Here is a 19,295-nt window from a genome sequence, read left to right on the forward strand (position 1 = left end):
TTGGCCCCTGGGGCGGGTCCTAATGTTCCCCCGGAGCCCCAGGCAATGGGCCTGGGTGCCAGGGAAACGCCCACACTCGGGGGGCCCCCTGCCCCCTGGGATCCTGGCTGCAGGTGCGCCTGGGTGCCCCACTGAGAGTGGGTGTGGAAGGCCCAAGCTGAGTGGCTTTACCCCCACCTGGGGCAACACCTGCCCCACAGCCCCCACCGCAGAGTCAGGTTCTTGGGAAGTCTTCTCTTCCTTTGGCAGATGAGATACCCAAATGTGACATCTTCCTAGTGGGGGTCACTGGATGCCCCTTTCCCCATGATCAGAAATGCAGGTTCTCAGGCCCTGACCTGCTGGCCAGGCCCCCTGGGGTGGGCCTGGGGGTTCTGAGAGCTCCTGTTCCGTGGAGTAAGTCCCCACCAGGCACAGTAGACAAGAAAACGAGTGAGAGGACTGCCCTGACACGGGGCAGGCTTTAACGCAGCATTTCAGCGAGGACATGTTGGAAGCTGTGTGGCCTCCTCTTGACAAGCGCCGCCGGGGGGCGTGGCAGAGCGGGGCGGCCGTGGTGGTTGTGGCCACGGATCCTGAGTGGGGTCCAAGGTCAGCTCCTCTTAGCTGTCTGCCCAGCCAGCCTTTCCTGGTTTCCTGGGACTCTGGGCCCTCAGGAGCTGCCTGCTCCCAGGCAGGGTCGCGTCAGCTCTGCTCTCGTTCCCACCAGATTCGGAAGAACACGGCCAGCCAGGTGTACGAGATGGTGCTGACCTACGACGTGATGCCTGCCGCCGTCCTGGACGAGGTCATGGCTGTGCTCAGCAGCACAGCCTGGTGAGTGCGGCCTGGCCTTCTGGGAGCACGGCGGGTGCAGCGCCTCAGCGAGTGGGACCCCCGGAGCTTGTCGGGGTCTCTCCCAAAAGCCTCCGGAGGTTAGAAGAAGGAGGGGCTCCAGCCCTCGGCTCAGCTCTGGGTTACGAGGAGGCAGTGGTGTCTGGCTGACCCCTCCTCACCCACGTGTCTGTGTTTCTGTCGCGCAGGCTCACTTCCTCACACCCAAGAGGATCAGGGAAGAAAGGGAGCCTCCTGGGGTGTTTAGCTTGGAAGATTTTTGAAGTGAAATTATTTTTTCCCAAATACCATTTTTTTTTCCCAAATACCATTTTTTTAAAGTGAAAAGTTGGGTTGTTCTGAGCACAGATCGGTTAGAGGCTAACTTCTTATTTCTCTGTGGCCACTTTTCCATTGATCATGTCATGGCTCTGGGCACCCTTTCTGCAGTTTATTGGGGCTGAAATCACTTCAGAACGGCAGCTCCTGCCCCCTGAACTGTGGCGTCAGATGTGCAGGGAGGTGTGGTGTGGCAGACAGTCTCCCTCCGTGGGGACGCACCACGTGTGTCAGCCGTGGCCCCGAGGAGAGAAGGAGCCTCCAGGCCTCAACTCTTTTCAGACGAGGGCCATCTCCTGGCCTTTGGTCACTTTTATTGGAAAGGGCACATGTGGGCATGTTCAGAAATCAGACTGAGGGAGCCAGGAAGAATATCTCCCTCCCACCCCAGATACTCACCTCCCTCCTAGGCACCCAGGGTCGCCTCTTGTTCCAAGTCAGGGCTGCAGGTTTGTTTTAAGCAGTTTCCTGCCATCTCTGTTGGCTCCTTGACTCTTGATGGGTTTGGATGACAGGTTTGAAAGAGGAGTGTTGAGTGGAGCAAGGAGGCGCTGATGGAGAAGCAGGGAAGGGGTGGCCCGTGAGCATGGGTCCAGCAGGCAGCACCGAAGGATGACACGCGGGTGACGCTTATCCCGTTCCAGGCACCGCGCACATGTACATGCTCACACGTATGCGTGCACCCTCAGGCACTTGCACATGCTCCTTCAAGGTGACCACTCTCTGCATCCCCATTTTGGGCACAGAACCAAAGGTCAGAGGTTACTCAGGCAGCAGCAGTGAGGGGCCCCCAGCACTGGGTTCCATCCAGGTCAGTTCACTCTGCTTATGAGGGAGGGACATGCATAACGTCCTCACATGGACCTCCCTCGAAACAGTGACGTTCCTGCGGGGCCGAGCCCTGTACACAGACCAAGCATCAGTGCGGCTCCCGCCCCGCCTGACGGCCCAGCTGCCCTGAAGGACGGCAGGGCCTCTGGTTTTAGGGCCTCGTTGAGGTTTCCTCGGGAGACACTTGTCTCCAGGAGGAGGGCATTCCGGTGAACATGCTGCAGGCCCCGCGATGAAAATTCCAGAGCAGAAAGCATGGCCCCAGGAGACTGGACGCCTCTGCTCTGCGAGCGCTGGAGAGGACACGTCTGTGATGTTGTCAGTGATAACAGCACAGAGGCATGCCCTCCATGCTTGACAAGGACAGTGAAGGGAGGGCGGCGTGAAGCCAGCAGCGCCCGGCGGGCCCCAGGGTTCCCTGAGCTCCCCACACCTGCCTTCCTCCTCTCACAGTTCAGGGCAGAGGAGTACCTGTCTCGTAACTGAATTCCTTTGTTAAAAAATTCCAGAGGATTTAAGGATAACCTTATTACAAAAGAAAAACATGGCCAGTTTTATGGTGTTGCTAAATTTTTATTTTTAATGAAAGTTGTAAGTAAACAGCTTTCAAAGTGAAATAAAACCCATCTGTGCCCTGGCCCCCATCTCCCTGCTGTCTTGGTGTTTCCTGGCTCTGGCCCCTGGGTGGGACTCTTGGGGGGCCGAGGGCCCCTCGTGGGGCTCGCTGTTTGGGGGAGCTTATCCTCTGGGGTTCCCTGAGAAAGCATGAAGGAGCAGGGCCTTGTGCAAGTGCAGGTGAGGCATCCTTTTTCCTGATTTCTACCTCCTCTCGGGCGTTGGGGTTTCTGCACACACCAGGAAGATCTTGGCAGGTTTACCCTGTGCACCGTCCCCATGACTGACACTGCTCCCCGCCTTCTCCTCCCAGGGACGCCGAGCTCCCGGTCGTGAGAGCCCAGCGGAACCGCCTCTGTGACCTCCTGAGCGTGCCGAGGCCGCAGCTGGTCCCCAAGGTATCCCCTGCTCCTCAGGCCACCTGGGGGCCCCGGGGTCCCTTCCTTGTGAGACCTCCAGACATGGCTCCGTGAGCTCCTGGTCTGAGCTCCAGGGTCTAGAACATTCCAGGCTGAGCCGCACGTTCCATGTCGATCCCTTTCAGGACCCCAGGAGGTAGCACCGCAGGCCTGTGGGATGGGGGCAGAGCTGAGGCCCACCCTCTCCTCTCCCACCTGCCCCCCACCCCACCGGATGAACCCACCCCCTGCCTGTCCTAGCCTCTCGACCCTGAGCCCTGGGCCGTCCTGAGCGATGGGCGGTGTTCCTGCCGCTGCCCCCCGCCAAGCATGTCTCGTGTGTCCTGTGGCGCGTCAGCACCCAGGACTGCCCCGCTGAGCACCCCAGTCTCTCGCCCTTGGAGCAGCACAGCAGCCTTCCGCTGTGTCCGTTGCCCTCTGGACACCCATCCAACTCCGGGACTCTGTCCCACCCAGGGCCGGCTGCCGTCCACCTGCCGAGGTCGCCGTCCTCCATGGCGTGTGTGCCTAGTAGCTGCGGTTTCCTGACATTGAGGGCTCCGACCTGCTCTTGCAGCTAGTGTGTCTTTGGGAGACTTGAGAGTATTCTGTGTGTTCCTGGCAGAGAATCAGGGCTCTATTTCTTCTCAGTCTGTGGGTCCTGCAGGAGCTGAGACCCTGGGGAGGGGCGTGCCCTCCTCCTGTCCCCATCAGCTGTGTCCCTCTGACTTTGGGCATGAACCCTGGCTCTGGAGAGGTGGTTGAGGAAGGACGTGTGTGCAGGAGAGCGTGGCGTCGAAGCTCTAGGTCTCCACGCGCCCGTGTTTGCCCTGACCACCCCAGGCGTGCGCCTCAGGCTGCTGGGGCACCAGTTCCCATTTCCGGTGGACACGCCAGGCAGAGGACTCAGGTGGGCAGCGCTGACAGCAGACTCCAGAGTGACCGGTGCTTCCCCGCACGCGCTCAGGGCTGTGTGGCTGTCCGCGATGGGCATTCCCTGGTTTCCCTGGTGACGGGAACGCGACCTCGTCTGAGATCTGAGGTGTCTGGACATTGTCTTTCCTTGCATGTCAGACCTCTTGTGTTCTCTCCAGGTTGCCCATCTTTCTCTGCTTTTGTCTTCAGGGGCCTTTTTCTAGACATGTGTCCTGCAAGTGTCTTCTCCTCCAGGGACGACCTTCTCATCCGACTTAACGTGATCCTGCTTGGGTATCTCGACCTCCTCCAGGGTTGACAGTCTTTTTCCTAAGAGCTTTGATGTATTATTTTCTACGTTTGGACCTATGATCTGCCTAATCAGCCCACTACCTGGCTGCGTGGTGGCATCAGGCCATACGCGTGGCTCTGTTCCCAGATTGTCCATCCATGAGCCAGCCAGCCTTCAGCCACAGAGGCAGCTTTCGGTCCTCAAGATGCAGGAGGGGTCTGGGATCTCACAATGGGTCCTGGTGCCCAATTATCTCAGTCTCACGATTCTTTTTTCTTCATGGTCGTCTTCTCTTCCCAGCCCTCGGGTTCCCACCACACCTGTAGGATAGACTTACTAGGAGTTTGGCCGAGGTTGCCTGCAGCCTGAAGGTCCGTTAGGTGAGAAGTGACGTTTTCTGCTCTGAGTTTCTTGACCGTGAACATGGTGTCTCCATCCACGGACCCCTCAGTGTTTAATGGTTTTTGGAGCAGAGATGTTGCATGTCTTTTTGTAATTCTCCCACAGTTCTTGGATTTTTTTCCCCCATTTTTGTTTCTCTTTGCCTTTCAGTTTGGGAAGTTTCTGTTGACCTGTCTTCAAGTTCACTGATTATGTCTTTGGCCATGTCTGGCCTTAGGATGAGCCCATTGGAGGCATCTGTTTCATTCACAGACTTGGTGGCTTCTGGCCCTTCTGTCTGTCCTTGCGTGGCTTCCACTGTGTCCACCAGAGTCCTTGGTGTAGTAATCCTAGTTGTTTGAAGTTCCTGGTCTGATAGTTGCAGTATCTCTGCCATTTCTGAGTCTGAGTCTGGTTCTCACATCTGCACTGTCTCTTCAGACTGCTTTCTCTTGCCTTTTTGTATTTTGTACGTTTTTGTTGAAGGCCAGCCTTTCAGGGGAACAGGAGCGAGGTAAGCGGAGTGTGAGGCATTTGCTGCAGCAGAGCTGGTCCTGGTCCTTGGGAACCACACGGGAGAGCGAGCTCCGTGGAGAGGGCGCCAGGGCTTCTCGCCCTTGTGTCCCGTCATGCTCAGCCGCCAGCTGCTTGTCAGTCACCATTTAAGTTCATCTTCTAATCTTTCCGTTTCCCAACTTTGGGGTGGGGGCTGAGAAAGGTGACTGATTTTCAGTCTGTGTATGTTTTTCTTAAATGCACTGCACAGGGCTCCCCAGATCTGCCTGACTGTACTTTGGTGGCATTTTGTTGATTGAGAAAAATCTCAATTTCTTTTTTTAGTTTTCTCAACTTCTGTGATGCATTTGAAGATGTGTTCCCTGTAGCTTAGCTGGTAAGGAATCCACCTGCAATGCAGGAGACCCTGGTTCGATTCCTGGGTTGTTAAGATCCCTTGGAGAAGGGATAGTCTACCCACTCCAGTATTCTTGCCTGGAGAATCCCATGGAGAGAGAAGCCTGGTGGGCTACAGTCAGCAGGGTTGCAGAGTCAGACACGACTGAGCCGCTTTCACTCGCTACAGGTGCCTGCATGTTTTAAGTCTGTGACGTCTTCCTGGCAGACTGACCGTCGGTGTAAATATTCTCGTTTATCTGTGATGATGCTTCATGCCTTGAGGTCTCCTTGGTGTGATGTTGAGAGCCACAGCGGAGTTTTTGCTTAGTGTTCATGTAGTTTATCTCTTCATTATTTCACTTCCAGTTTGTGTACGTTCTTATATTTGAGTTTCTTATAAACAGTAGCTAGGTCTTACCTCTTTTTAATCCAGTTTAACCATTTTTGGTAACTTGAGTGTTTTATCCACTTGGATTTAATATGTGATTTTGGCTTTACTGGGTTAGTTTGCCGATTTCTTTTCAATCCTGTTTCTTTCCTTTCTTGTCTTCATTTGCAGTGGTTAATGACATTTTTACCATTTCACTTCCCCTTCTGTTAACGTCCTGCAGTTTTCCTGCTGTTCTGTTAGGGACTGCCCATCAGGACGGCGTTCCTTCCCGATGTACCACACTTGGAACGGCGGCACCGTGCAGGGGGCTCAGGCTGTGCTGCGCTCGCTTCCCAGGGCCCAGGCGGTCATGGCGTGCCTTTACTCAGCCACCGCTCCCGTCACTGTCCTTCAGTTCACTGTGCTCTTTTAACTCTCCATTTCTTCTCTTTGTGGCGGAGTTATTCCTGAGGTGAAGTCTCCCCCACCCCCGCCTGTGGTACAAGGGTACGGCCCTTGCCTGGCCTTCTCTGGGGGCCCCACAGGACCCCCTCAGATGTGGGGCGGGGGCAGCACTGGTCAGTCCCCAGGCGGTGCAGCTGATGACGGCCGGCTGAGGGTTGATTCTGCCTCCTTGTGTGATGGCCAGGCACACCACCAGCTTCCTGAGGAAACGTGCTTTCGACGTTATTAGGAAAATGTTGCAAAGATGGTGAAGTTGTGGGGATAGCACAGTCCCGCTCCGCACCCACTCACTGCCCACGGGCTCCTGGCACGTTCGGGGGAGCGGGGCGCAGGGATGGCTGGGGAGACAGCACTGACCGGCTGACTCTGTCCCGTGTCCTCCGCAGCCTGCCGTCCGCTGAGGCTGGTCCTGGAAGCTGAGCTCGTGCCTGCTGCCTGGCCAGGAGAAGCCCGGGCACAGTTGACAGGGAAGATGCGGACGGATGGCGGCCTGGCTGGTGCGTACGAGGGACCCAGAGTCTGTTACCTGGAGGTGGCGTCTCCTCACATGCGTCCTGCGCCCGGGTGCCCTGGCCTGTCGGTGCTTTTGTCCTCATCCCCAACCCGCGTTTAATAAAATTACCTGCTGAGCAGCTCCCCGTCTTGTGTCTGCTGTTGGTGTCGGCGGGGATGTCTGGTCGGAGAGCTGGAACCAGAGGGGCGTGTAGGGTCCCTCCCCACCCACCCCTGCCCCATGCTGAGACTCACTGGGAGGGGTGCTCCGGGAGCACAGGCCTGGGAAGACCGGTTGCAGCCTCCCATGGCTGTCCTGTTACCACGTCCGCTGTGGCCTTGCTGGGCTCGGTCTAACCCACTGACAAACTCTAGGAGACTCACATTTAATGTCAGATCACAGCGCAGAGAAAGTGCCATGCCTCGGGCTGAGAGTGGCTGCCTTCTCCTGGTCCTTTTGCAGAGGGCTGTTGAGGGGTCGTGTGGGGAGCGTCTTCCCCCCTCACCCTGTTCTAGCATCCAGTGCACACAGGCATCGCAAGTCACCTACCTTTGTGTGGTTTTGTTCAGAGCTGACACTTTTTTGAATGCTGCAGGGACCAGTTTCATCCACACAGGGGACTTGTGACTAGCTCAAACCTGGACTGAAACAGGGTGTGGTCGGCAGCGTCACCACCGTGCCAGCGTGTGACCTCCAGGACGTGGAGGAACCACATGGTCTGTACCCTTTTTCCATTTGTTCAGAGTCGGGTACACACTCAGGGTTTGTGAAGCAAAGACAGGCGGCTTCTTTCCACACAGGCTGGCGCCCACGCGGGCCTGTCCAGAGGCCAGTGCGTGTAAAGGTTCCCCACCTGGGCACTTGTGTGGCCGGTCTCAGAGCTGGGAGGGTCGGGCCCTCCCGTCTGCTGCTTCACAGGGTGAGGTCTGGGCGCAGAAGAGATGTGGACGGACGGGTGAGAACATGTGAGGCACAGCTGTCGGGCCAGGACGGTGCCGCTGCACCTGGGCCACAGGACGGACTGCCTCTCGTGGGCCGCGTGGAGGCCGCGGTGGACTCAGCCCGCCTCGGCTGGACCGCTCCTGGTAAGCGCAGACTAGGTCCCTGTGGTACAGCAGTCCTCCTCGGCGCACAGCTGGTTTCCAGTCTTCACGCTGTCGAGTCGAGTCGAGTCACTGCTGTGGGAACTGTCCTGTGTGTTGCAGAATATTTAGCAACAACCTAGAAGCCGGTGGGTACCCCTCCCAGTTGTGATGACAAAAACATCTTCAGGCAGATTCCTGAAAACTGTGACCATGTAACAAAAAGAATAACAGCTACTGTGTGGGTTTTCAAAAGCACATAGAATTTTGACAACAGTAGCAGCAGTATGAAAACACACAATTTTAGAAGGTGTTAGAGCCTTGTGGCTAGAACACCAGTTCTCCTTTCTATTTTGTGAAGGGTCTCCCAAGACCCTCTGCACGCAGAGACCCCAGTGCTTTAATCACCGAGGCTGGGAATTCTGACCCAGACGTGGCTTCACAACGAAGCCACTCCTGATTGTTCAAGCCCCCTTGACCCTCCTCGGAGCCGGGAGTTACTGCCTCGTTCAGGTGAACTGTTGGGGCAGGGCCCTCATCCCTGGGAGTCATCACTCACTCCGGCATCGATGACACTAATGACTCAACACATCGATGATTTCTTCTTGGATCAAGGAGAAGCCCAGTGGCACCAGCATCACCTTCAGGGAAGAGCCACTGGGCTCCTGAGACGAAGAGACCAAATGGGCAGTGCCAGGCCATTTCTCAACACAGGACTGCTGTGGCCACTGGCCCCCAGTGGCCCAGACGTGGTCAGAACTGCCACCTTCCCCAGCTCTGGTCACACCTCCAACTTAGGACCGACCAGAGAAAGAGGAGCTCCCATGCCCACTCACACCCGCGGCCCCTGCCAGGCACCGCGGGCCTCTCCCTCCCCTGCCCAGGTCTCCGCCTCACTCAGAGGGGCCGACTCCCCACCAGAGGAGTGTCAGCGCACAGCCTCTCCCCAGGGGGCCTTGTCCAGCCCCACGTCTCTAACGCAGGCTGACCCCACACAGACAGAGCCACACGTGGCCCAGACTCCACAGAGGCCAGAGCTGGGAACGAGGCGGGCACTGGGGTTCATGGCCGTGGGGAGCCAGGAGTGACGAGTACAAGCTGCTGGTGCCAATGACGCGAGGGAGGCTGAGGAGCGCGTGATGGGCAGCCAAGCCCTTGCCCCGAGCAGAGGAGCTGCTCCGGGCCTTGGTCTGTGTGTACACACGTGTGGACACGTGTCAAATACATGGTGGGGTGTAGACCACACGTAAAACATGCCTGGTAAAAACACTGAGCACTCTCTTGGTGAGTGGAGTTTGTGGGGCGTCTGGGCACCACCCCCCCACATGCATGTTCCCCGTGTGGGGGCCCCAGGGCCCTCCTTCCCTGCTGGCCTCAGCCCTGGGCTGCAGCTGCTGGGGGCCTCGTACATACCTGGGAGCAGCTGCCACGGGTTTGTCAGCTGAAGTGAAGGAAGTCCCGGCCCTCCTGCAGGTTCAGCGACCTCAGGTTGTCCTCAAACACGCCCCCTGTGAGGTCCTGTGGGAGGGGCGACAGGTCGGCTCTCTCCAGCCTGCACTGGGGACCCCAAGCTTCTGTTCCACAGCTGAGAGGAGGGAGGGGCCCGAAAGGAATCCGCTGGCCACTGTCTCACTGGTCACCAGGGAGATGGGGGCAGGGGGTCCTCTGAGGGGCCTCCACCCACCCTGGCCCCCCACTGCAGGAAGGAGGTGGCTGACCCACCCCGGGGACTTGGGTGAGGTTCACATGGGCAGTCCTGTTCACGTATGCCTGGGTTCAGGGCAGGCTCAGCTTCCCGGTCCTGACTTGATCCTGGGGTCTCTCTGATGTCCCCCTGCCCCACGCCCTCTGCAGGGGCCACAGGTGGGAGGCATCCCTGGGGACAGAGCCTGTGACTCCACAACCAGCTGCAGGCAGAGCCCCTCCTACCCCCCACTCCAGGCCTGTCCCCATGGCTGTGACAAGCTGTGGCCCTGCAGGAGGCAGGCCCCGCCCACGTCCACCCTGGGACCTTGCTGGTGCCCTGGGACCTTTCTGGCGCGGGACTCGGTGGTCTGAAACCCTGCGGCTGAGCCTGTGCACCGGGGCTGCCTCATGGCCACCCCATGGATCCCCAGCCCGCCCTCCCGCTGTTTGGGGAAACACCTGCAGGCTCCTGTCCTTCGTCCCAGCGCCACCTGCCAGGTCCCCTCCTGCCTCCATAACCAGCAGAGCCGGGCATCTCCAGCAGGACCTGGGAGGGCCGAGCTGACCACCACGTTCCTCCCGTTGGGTGTCATCTCTCCTGGGACCCCACACGGAGGCTCCCCCTTGTCCTTGGCTGTTTCTGCAACTACTGCTCTTACCTAAGTTTTGCGAGAAGTATTTGAATGGAAACCATTCTACCTGGAAAACAACTGGAATTTCCACATTCTGTCCTCTACCTGCTGTCCTCAGCCCCCCTTTTCTCCTCCCATTATCTCTGAATTTTCAAAGGAAACACATGTGGGTTCAGGGCCAGCCCAGTCACAGACCTGGGTTTATAGAGGAGCCACGGGGCAGACAGGCCCATCCCTGACCTGGGGAGGGGACTGACTTCACAAAACTGTTCAAGTTAGATGTTTCCATGAGTGGACAGACCTCCTTAAGACAACAGAAAGGTCAGACATAAAACCAACAAGGAACAAGAACCCAGAGGGCACAGGGGACTTCTACAAGTCAGGAGACACACAATCCCGTAGACAAGCTGATCAGAAACGTCAGGGGAGGAAATCCACACACCTGATGTGGGAAAGGTCTCAGCCCTGCCAATGATCAGACGGAAACGAACCCCACCGTCTAGTTGTGGGGCCTCGGAACCCCCTGGCCTGGCCACTCCCTAGGCGTTGTCTAGCGAAGCAGAAGACGTGGCCACCCCACAAGCCGAGGACAGCAGGCAGGACCCTCCACATGAAGCTCTGGTGTGGCGCCCATGGCTGGATCCCGAAACACCAACGGGAAGAGAACAGCTGGCCTCTAGCATGAAGTGGAGGAGGCCGGACCCCAGGGAACACAGCCGACTCCATCACACAAGCCGGGACCAAGCGCTCCAACTGAAGGACAAGCCGAGAAAGTACAGAACCACAGAACCGGGCGGTGCTCGGGGATGGCTTGTCATCTGTTAAACTGCGGCAGGTTCTGGAACAGATACCGCAGTTTCCTAAAGGGCAGGTAGTTCGTATTTACGCCTTTGTTGCCTCTGTTCTGGTAAAACTATATTTACAGACGCAGCTGATAGGCCACACTTGGGCCATTTCCTAAAGGTGTGAGGAATTCACAATAAAGTTTATCAAAGAAAAATGTGAGAGGGACTTCCCTGATGGTCCGGTGGCTAAGACTCCACACTCCCAATACAGGTGTCCTGGGTTTGATCCTTGGTCAGGCAACTAGATCCCACGTGCCGCAACTGATACCCGGCACAGCCTCAGAGTAAACAGAAGAAATGTGAGAAAAGTTCTAAAAAGAATAATGAAGGAAGACTAGCTTCACTCAGTGGTGAACATCATAAAGCTACAGTCAGTAATGATGCAAAGCAGACAGATCAGTAGAAAAAGGCCAGGACTCCAGAAGTAGCTCCAAATACACATTCATACCTAACACACAAAGATGGCACTTCCTGACAGGCAAAGACATGGACATCTCACCAAACCATGTTGGGACAACTGAGGATCCTAATGGAAAGAAAAAGTCTTTATAACAAAATAAATTCCAGTTGTATCGAAGATATAAGGAAAAAACCAGAGTCTGAGGACCAGACTTAGCTAATGTTTTTATAAAATTTCATAATGAGGAATGATTGTCTTAGAATGAATAAAACATCTAAAAGCCTTAAAAGGAAAAATTATTTTGACTATACCTGAATAAAAAATTTCCAACTGGCAAAAGATACAAATTTAGTCAAATGGCACAGAAAAATTTGCAACATTTCACAGATGGTAGTTTGTTTTTGTTACTATATAAAGAAAAATACTGAGACCAATAGAGAAATGGGCCAATGAAAAGGATAATTTACCAAAGGGAAATAAAGATGATTACAAATATGTGAAGAGACGCCCTCCTTACCTACAACATGACATTGCCAGTTGGAACCATAACCTTACTCTTTTTCACCAGCAGCTTGAAAAGGTGGTACATCTGGTCCCACTGGAGAAGGGTCACTGGTGGAGGTGTAAACTGGCTCAGCCTCCAGGGACGGAATGGCTGGTCTCATGGCTGATGGCGGGCATGCTCTTTGACCAGCACCTCTCAAACATTTCTCCCAAGTGTGTAGCTACTTGAGCAAAATTATGCATATATAAAGATACACAGCATTATTTCTAACAGCAAAGAGTAAAAATGGCCTGAAGCTACATCAGTAAGTATTGGGTTGGCCAGAAAGGTCATTGGGGCTTTTCTGCAAGATGTTACATTCTGTACATTTTCTGTAAGATAATAATAGATAATATCTGGATAATAAATGTATGAAACATCCATTTAATTGCTGCTGCTGCTGCTAAATCACTTCAGTCATGTCCGACTCTGTGTGATCCCATAGACGGCAGCCCACCAGACTCCCCCGTCCCGGATTCTCCAGGCAAGAACACTGGAGTAGGTTGCCATTTCCTTCTCCAGTGCATGAAAGTGAAAAGTGAAAGTGAAGGCGCTCAGTTGTGTCCGACTCTTAGTGACCCCATGGACTGCAGCCTACTAGGCTTCTTCGTCCATGGGATTTTCCAGGCAAGAGTACTGGAGTGGCCGTATAATTGAGTGGGATGCAAATATTTTTAGGACGAGGGATGTGATTCCCTCAGAAGCTCCTCCAGCCAGCGGTGAAGGAGGCGTTCCTGCCAGCATAAGGAACCCTGGACCTGAGCCCCTAGAAACATGTTACACCACAAGCCGGTTTCGTCAACAAACAGGTCGCAAGACAGCGAGGGAGACGGAGGTTACCTCAGGTCTGCATTCCAGCACACAAGCGTGAAAAGATAAAACACACCTACGAGGCAGATTTCAACACTGATGGGATATCTGGAAATTTGGGGTGAGATAGTGTTGTTTGGGTAGTTTTTTTAAGCTTTTAATCTTTTAAGGAAACAATGATGAAGAAACAAGGCTAGAATCTGCCTTGATCACAGGTTGGGGGAGTTGGGGCTCAGAGGACAGCAGTGGGGGCTCACTGCTTTGGCCAAAATGTGCCAGAAAGCTCCCTTCACGATGAAGGTAAGAACAACAGAGTTAGGTGGCGCCAGTGGATTTATATGGAATTAACTCCAAGATATACCATTAGGTGAAAAAGCAAAATATAGAATAAGTATGTATGACGTGCTGATGTTGGTTTAAAACACACACACACACTTCCCTGGCGGTCCAGTGATTAACAGCCCGCGTTTCCCATGCAGGGGGCAAGGGTTTGATCCCTGGTTGAGGAAGACCCTGCATACCATGTGGTGTGGTGTGACAAAAAAAAAAAAAAAGTCACACGTTTGTGTTTGCATTTCTACCTCTGGACCCTCCAAAGGCACGGAGCAGGTGACGGAACGGGAAAGGTACCCCCTCCCCGCCCAACGTCTGCTCCCCAGGCAAGGTCTGCATGGGTGGGAGTGTCTGCTTCATGACTCTTTTAGGTCCCTGAGAAGCAGACCCTTAAGAGAGCCCATCTTCTTTGAAAAGTTAGGTATCGTCTGTGTATAGTTTAAATTTTCACGTTACAACTGCTCCTTGCAACCCCATCATCATTCATCCAATGTCCCTGGCAACTTAGAACATCGCTTATCTCGGCCTCTCAGGAAACTGCTTCCAAACCAAGAAATGCAAGACCAGGTGGGCGAGGGCCACAGGAGCAGTGAGTCTGCCCTTGTGGCAGACAGACCCCAGAAAGCCATGACCCTGACTCAGTGCCTGCACCCCGTGGAACCCCTGCTTCTAGGATGTCAGCCGGGCCCCAGATGGCCATGACCCCGCCTCACAGCGCCCGCATCCCGTGGAACCCCTGCTTCTAGGATGTCACCCCCATGGTTAGGTCATGCATTACTGTGACAGGCGTCTTGCTACAGCCCCAGCCCCTTGTTGGCTTTCACAGAATAAGCTGCCATCATGGGGGTGAGTGGGGGCGGGTGGCAAACAGCCAGCAAAGCACTGAGGCCCTTGGCCAACATCCTTGAGCTCTGACTGCTGCCAGTGACCACGAGAGTCTGGAAGCAAACCGGCCGCACAAGCCTCCCGATGAAGACAGCGTCCCCGGCAGACTCCACCACTCTCAGCTGAAGCTGAAACCCACCTGTGGTGCCTGGACCTCTGACCCGCAGAAACGTGAGGTAGTGATAAATGTGTGTTGTTTGAAGCTAAGTTTGTAGTTTGCTATATAGCGACAGTTAACGCAGGTTCCACCTGGCAAACAGTCTAACAAGAAAACCTCAGGGTGACAGGTTTGGACTGGAGCCATCTGGCCACCTGGCCCTGGGCCTGTCACGGCACAGCCACCTGCAAAAGCATGAAACTGGCCCCTACCGACCCCACATGCAAACATCAACTCAAAATGGGTCCAAGACCTAAATGAAGAAACAGAAAGCATAAAACTCTTAGAAGAAAGCACACGGGTAAATCTTCATGACCCCTGACTGGGTGCTATTTTCTTAGCAGTGACACCAAAACAGGAGCAGTCAAATTTAAAATAGATAAAATGGGGACATCCCGGGCAGTCCAGTGGTTGAGAAACTGCCTTCCAACGCAGGGGACCTGAGTTCAGTGCCTAGTCGGGGAACTAAGGTCGTGGGGCGACGAAGCCTGCCTGCTGCAGCTGCTGAGCCCAGGCACCACTGCAAGAGATCCCTCAGGCTACAAGCAAGACCACACCCAGCCAGAAATAAATAGTATTCTTTAAAAACTGATAAAATGGACTTTGTCAAAGTTAAGCATTTCTGTGCACCAACGGACACCATTAAAAGAGTGAAAAAGACAGCTCACGGGATAGGAAAAAACTTTTGCCGAAGCATCTGACTGGGGACTTGAATCTAGAAATATTGAGAATTCTCAGCACTTGATTAAAAGGCAACTTGCTCAGAAAATGGGCAAAGGACTTGAACAGACAGTTCTTCAGAGGAGACAGAGAAATGTCTAACAAGCCCACGAAAAGATGCTCCGAGTCCTCAGTTGTCAGATGCAAATCGAAACCACCACGAGAGCCATGTCACCCACCAGGACGCCCGTGATGAACAGACACACATCACGAGGTGGGTGAGGACGTGAGGAACTGGGACCTCTGGGTGATGGGTGGAGCGTGAGATGCCCTAAGACCAGCGATTCCGCCGCAGGTCTGTGTCTGAGAGAAGTGAAAACACATCCACGTGGAAATCAGTTCACGTGGCCTTGTTCAGACTGACAAAGCCTGTTGTGCCCCTGCAGTTCTGTTCTGGTCCACGTGTTCAGCTCAGCCGTGGTGCAAAGCCACCGACTGAGCAGTGGGAAGCACACCTCTACGGCCTCGCGGCTTCTGTGGGGCTGGAGCCCAGGGCTGCGCCTGGCCACGCGGGACCGGCTGGCGCTCTGAGGCCACTCCCTGCGCCAGGCTCCTGGGCTCAGCCTGTCCTCACGCCCGCTCTCCCACAGTGGTGCCTTGAGTGACGGGAAGAAGAGGGATGCCCAGCCTGTGCTCCGGCCCCGCACGCGACCCCCCACCTGACCAACACGCTGCGACGCCCCCCATACCGCGTCAGCTTGAGCCCTGAAGGAGCACAGCCTCAAGGAAGCCCCATCCCCCGTCCACATGGGCTGCCTGGCTGGTCTGGGGGACCCCTGGACTACACAGGAGACTGCACTCAGAAGCTGTGAGTGACGCTAGTGCAGAAGGAGGTGCAGGAGGGGGCCTGGGATCTTCAAACCAGTCGCCAGCGAAGGGCTCTCCTATCTCCGATGCCCTCCATGGGCTTGTCCACTGTGTACACGCAGAGCGGGCCACCTTTGCTGTGAAAGTGTGCGCGGGGCCCACGGGCTCCCTGAGCCCAAGACTCAGCTAGTGTCTGCACTTGAGGTGGGAGTGAGAGGCGGGTCCTGCTCGCTTTCCTGCTGCTGTTGCCTAACTGTTGAATGAACACTGCCTCCCTTCTGCAAAAGCCACCGCCTCCAGGAAGGCCTCTGGCCTGGCATGCTGGTTACTGAAGTTCCAACCTTAGAGGCTGGAAGCTGCTGGAAGCAGCCATCTGTGTGCACATCTGTCACCATCCCCCGTCCCCAGGGCACAGCACGGGGCCCTGCTCACTCACCCACCACCGGCCCCTCCCAGGGACACTTTGGGGCAGCCCCGCCCTAAGCGAGCCCACAGGACTGGCCCCACAGTCCAGGTGGGTTAAGGACACTTTACACTTGGATTTGTGACTATCTTTCTGACTACAAGGAGGAATTCCCAAAATGGGAGGACACTAGAAGTGTTCATCATGAGAGAAAAGCTGATAAATGTACTGTGTTAAAAGTAAGGGAAGAACCTGTGAAAAGACAAGTCACAACTTGTCTTGTTGTTCAGAGAAAACGTGCTCAACACTAGTTGACCAAGGGCCAGCACCTGTCGATGCCAGGCTCCCGGAAACCAAGGAGAAGAGATGGGCAGGCCAGCTGGCCGAGGGCTCCAAGGCCAAGAGAAGGTTGCCATCGCCAGAGCCCACCAGTGGGCTTCATGATGGAAACTTGCACGCTGGGAACAAGACCCCCACAAGGAGAGGGTAATTCAAGGACCCAGCTCATAGCCTCCCTGCGGGACCCCAATGTCCAGTCTGGAGCCAAGAAGCAAGCACCTGTCCCGTGCGGCCACAAATAGAAGGAAAAGGCGAGGGTGTGATGGAGAAAACCGCCAGGACACTGGTCACCCAGTGGGCACAGGCGTGCAGGGCCACACAGGTGCAGCTGGGCGGCCTCGTCCCCTGCAGCTGTTATGGGAAATGCAGCCTGCTTTATGGGGCACCACCGCCTCCCTGACACCCCGGGCCTGGCTGGAGGTGGCCCTGTTGTTCCCGCCCCCGCCCCCACACAGGCCACTCTCCTACCCCCCACCCCCAGAGCGGTGGTCGCCACCTGCCATCCTAGTCCATGCCCTCCTGGTGGATACGACGTACTGCCTGACCCTGGGGCTGTCCTAGCCACACGTGGGAAGAGAGCTGATACTTACCAGCTTCACGCAGATGACAAAGGGTGGCCGTGCGGCTCGGAAGTGCAGGACTGGGATCCGGGGCTTGGGCCTTTCCTGAGAGGAGGGAAGGGTCGTGGGCTGCCCCATGTTGCTCCCTGCTCCCCCACGTCCGCCCTGCTCACAGTTTGATGCCCTCAGATGGGCACCAGGGCCACAGCCAGACCCAGGACTGGACCTGCTCTCCAACACCCCGGCCCGGCCATCAACAGCTACCCCAGGACTCCCGAGGCAGGCAGTGGACAGATCCAGGCCTGTGAACAGCATCTTCAGTGGGGCTGGGGGCAGTGGCGGGGGGGGGGGGCAGGCACAGGGGCCCTCTGGGGTCCTAGAGACTCCGGGAGCCTGGGGGCTGCCTCTGCCAAGCCTGGCAGCTATCTGGGCTCAGATGGCCTTCCCCCAGGAGGAAGGTTCTGGGTAGTGTCTACTCAAAAGGCCTGGGATAGCACCCAGAGGTGGGCCAGGTGTGCCAGCGGCTCCCGGGTGGGGGCCCGCACCTGAGAGTCCTCGTAGCAGTAGAAGCCTTTTCTGATCTTGTTCTCGTCCACGTCGCAGAAGGCAGCCACCTGGGAAGGACATAGGACACAGCCTCAGGGGCAGCGGGGACAGTGCGGCCGGCTGGGCAGGGATGGGGGCGGGGTGGGGATGAGGGATGGGGGTGGGGCGGGGTGGGGGTGGGCTGGGGCTGGGGCGGGGCTGGTGCAGGGGCCGGCCCCCACCTTGCGCCGGGAGCCCGCCGTCAGGCTGCGGTACAGCCGGCGGCCCTGCCGGCCCGCGTTCCAGATGGTGAAGGTTGCCCAGTGGGGCAGGGCCCGCTCTTCCAGGAAGCGGACGCGGTGGGCCCAGATGGTGGTCCTGCGGGGGTGAGGGGTGGGTGAGGGGCGAGAGCCAGGAGGGCAGGGCCTCTGATGCCCCAGGCCTTCCTCCCCTGACCCGGAGCCTGCCCCACAAGTCCCCCTGGTCTGGGGCCCGGGTGGGCGGGGGCAGGGGAGCTGCAGCGCTCCAGCTGTTGGCTGAGCGACTGAACCCAGAAGCCCAGACGACAAGGCCACACTCCTTGCCCCACCTGGACCCTCGGACATGCCCAGCTCATGTCCACGTGCTCAGGAAGTCTGGGGGACACCAGGCACAGAACTGGGGGAGCCCAAGGGAGACTCGGCCGCCCTGGTGTCCAGCAACTGCCACTTGCCACTTTCAGAAAGAATGGGCAGAATGTACCACCAACATCACGTTTTTAAAGAGGGAAAGTATACTGTTTAGAGGACATCACACGTGGTCAGAGTATAAAGAAATGGATCCTATGGCAAATAGACTTCCCACTTGGGACACCAGGAAATGGAACCTGGGAGATGCAGGAGATTTGGGGAAATGGGTAACTTCATCTTAAAGACGATTCCTCCAGGCCTTCTGGCTGTTGGAAGTATTTCATAGTGAAACTGTTAAATGATATAAATGTTGATCATTCTCAATTTAAAATGTAAAGGACAAGATTCAGGGAGCCTTTCACAGGGCTTTTGGGGAAAGACTTTGAAGGAATTCAATTATCGACAAGCCCGAAGGTGTAATTAGCGCTCGCTGCTCTGTGAGGTTTTGCCGCTCAAAGACTTTAATCCGACACAGAAACTAACATGAGATCACCTTTTACACTGTGGGTGGCAAAGCCTCACACTGCAAAAAGAGAAGAGTCCCAGCATAAAAGACTTACCGCATGAAAACAGGATGAGGGTGTGTGTGGCACCAGCCATCTGGCCGGATACCTGGCCCCTCCAGATACATGAGCACCCGCCACACCATTGGCGAGGAGCGGTAGGTCACCACCAGGGTCGTCACAGACCCACATCACCTTGCTTCACAGGAGCTCAATGTGAGCACACACGTACGTGAAACCTCAGGAGATAATGGAAGAGATGCTAGAGGTCCAGGCATTTCTTAGCCCTGCAGAGCATCTTAGGTGTCCAAGCACTTCTCAGCTCTGCAGAAGACTTGTGTCCAGAAAAACTGTCTTTGCATTTTATTCACCCAGAGTTTCCAACTCCATTTTATGGATGGTGGGAAAGTAGTTACTTCCCTGAAGATATACTTGCCAGACAGTTGGCTAATTTTTAATGAAATTCACATAGAATAAGAACAAGGAGCTTAGGTGTACATACAAGTCAGGTGGTTATGACAAACACATGTATCCAGGTAACCCCCACCCCTATCAAGAGGTGGGGCACTTTCATCACCCCAGAAAGTTTC

At 55.8% G+C, this 19,295-nt stretch overlaps 2 protein-coding genes across 8 annotated transcripts in view; one reads left to right on the top strand and one right to left on the bottom strand.

The window, feature by feature from the left end:
• TBCD (tubulin folding cofactor D) overlaps nt 1-6,945 on the top strand; it is a 142,555-nt gene extending 135,610 nt beyond the window's left edge. Inside the window, exons 37-39 of the mRNA XM_043464260.1 lie at nt 710-816; nt 2,912-2,996; nt 6,700-6,945. Of these exons, the coding sequence (XP_043320195.1) occupies nt 710-816; nt 2,912-2,996; nt 6,700-6,714 (207 nt within the window). The 3' untranslated portion in view covers nt 6,715-6,945. The remainder of the gene's footprint in view (nt 1-709; nt 817-2,911; nt 2,997-6,699) is intronic.
• Nucleotides 2,186-19,295, bottom strand: part of B3GNTL1 (UDP-GlcNAc:betaGal beta-1,3-N-acetylglucosaminyltransferase like 1) — a 106,893-nt gene continuing 89,783 nt past the window's right edge. For 5 of the 7 annotated variants that reach the window (XM_043464268.1, XM_043464280.1, XM_043464287.1 and 2 more), the window contains 5 exons: nt 17,777-17,912; nt 17,555-17,623; nt 17,040-17,114; nt 9,302-9,406; nt 5,059-7,998 (listed from right to left, as the gene is read on the bottom strand). In XM_043464268.1, coding sequence (XP_043320203.1) covers nt 9,326-9,406; nt 17,040-17,114; nt 17,555-17,623; nt 17,777-17,912 — 361 coding nt within the window. In that variant the 3' untranslated portion in view covers nt 5,059-7,998; nt 9,302-9,325. Of the gene's footprint in view, nt 3,168-5,058; nt 8,094-9,301; nt 9,407-17,039; nt 17,115-17,554; nt 17,624-17,776; nt 17,913-19,295 lie in introns of those variants that run through there. The other 2 variants (XR_006268819.1, XM_043464272.1) reach the window with 2 other exon arrangements.

This window comes from Cervus canadensis, chromosome 1, assembly GCF_019320065.1.
Source record: "Cervus canadensis isolate Bull #8, Minnesota chromosome 1, ASM1932006v1, whole genome shotgun sequence".
Lineage (NCBI taxonomy): Eukaryota > Metazoa > Chordata > Mammalia > Artiodactyla > Cervidae > Cervus > Cervus canadensis.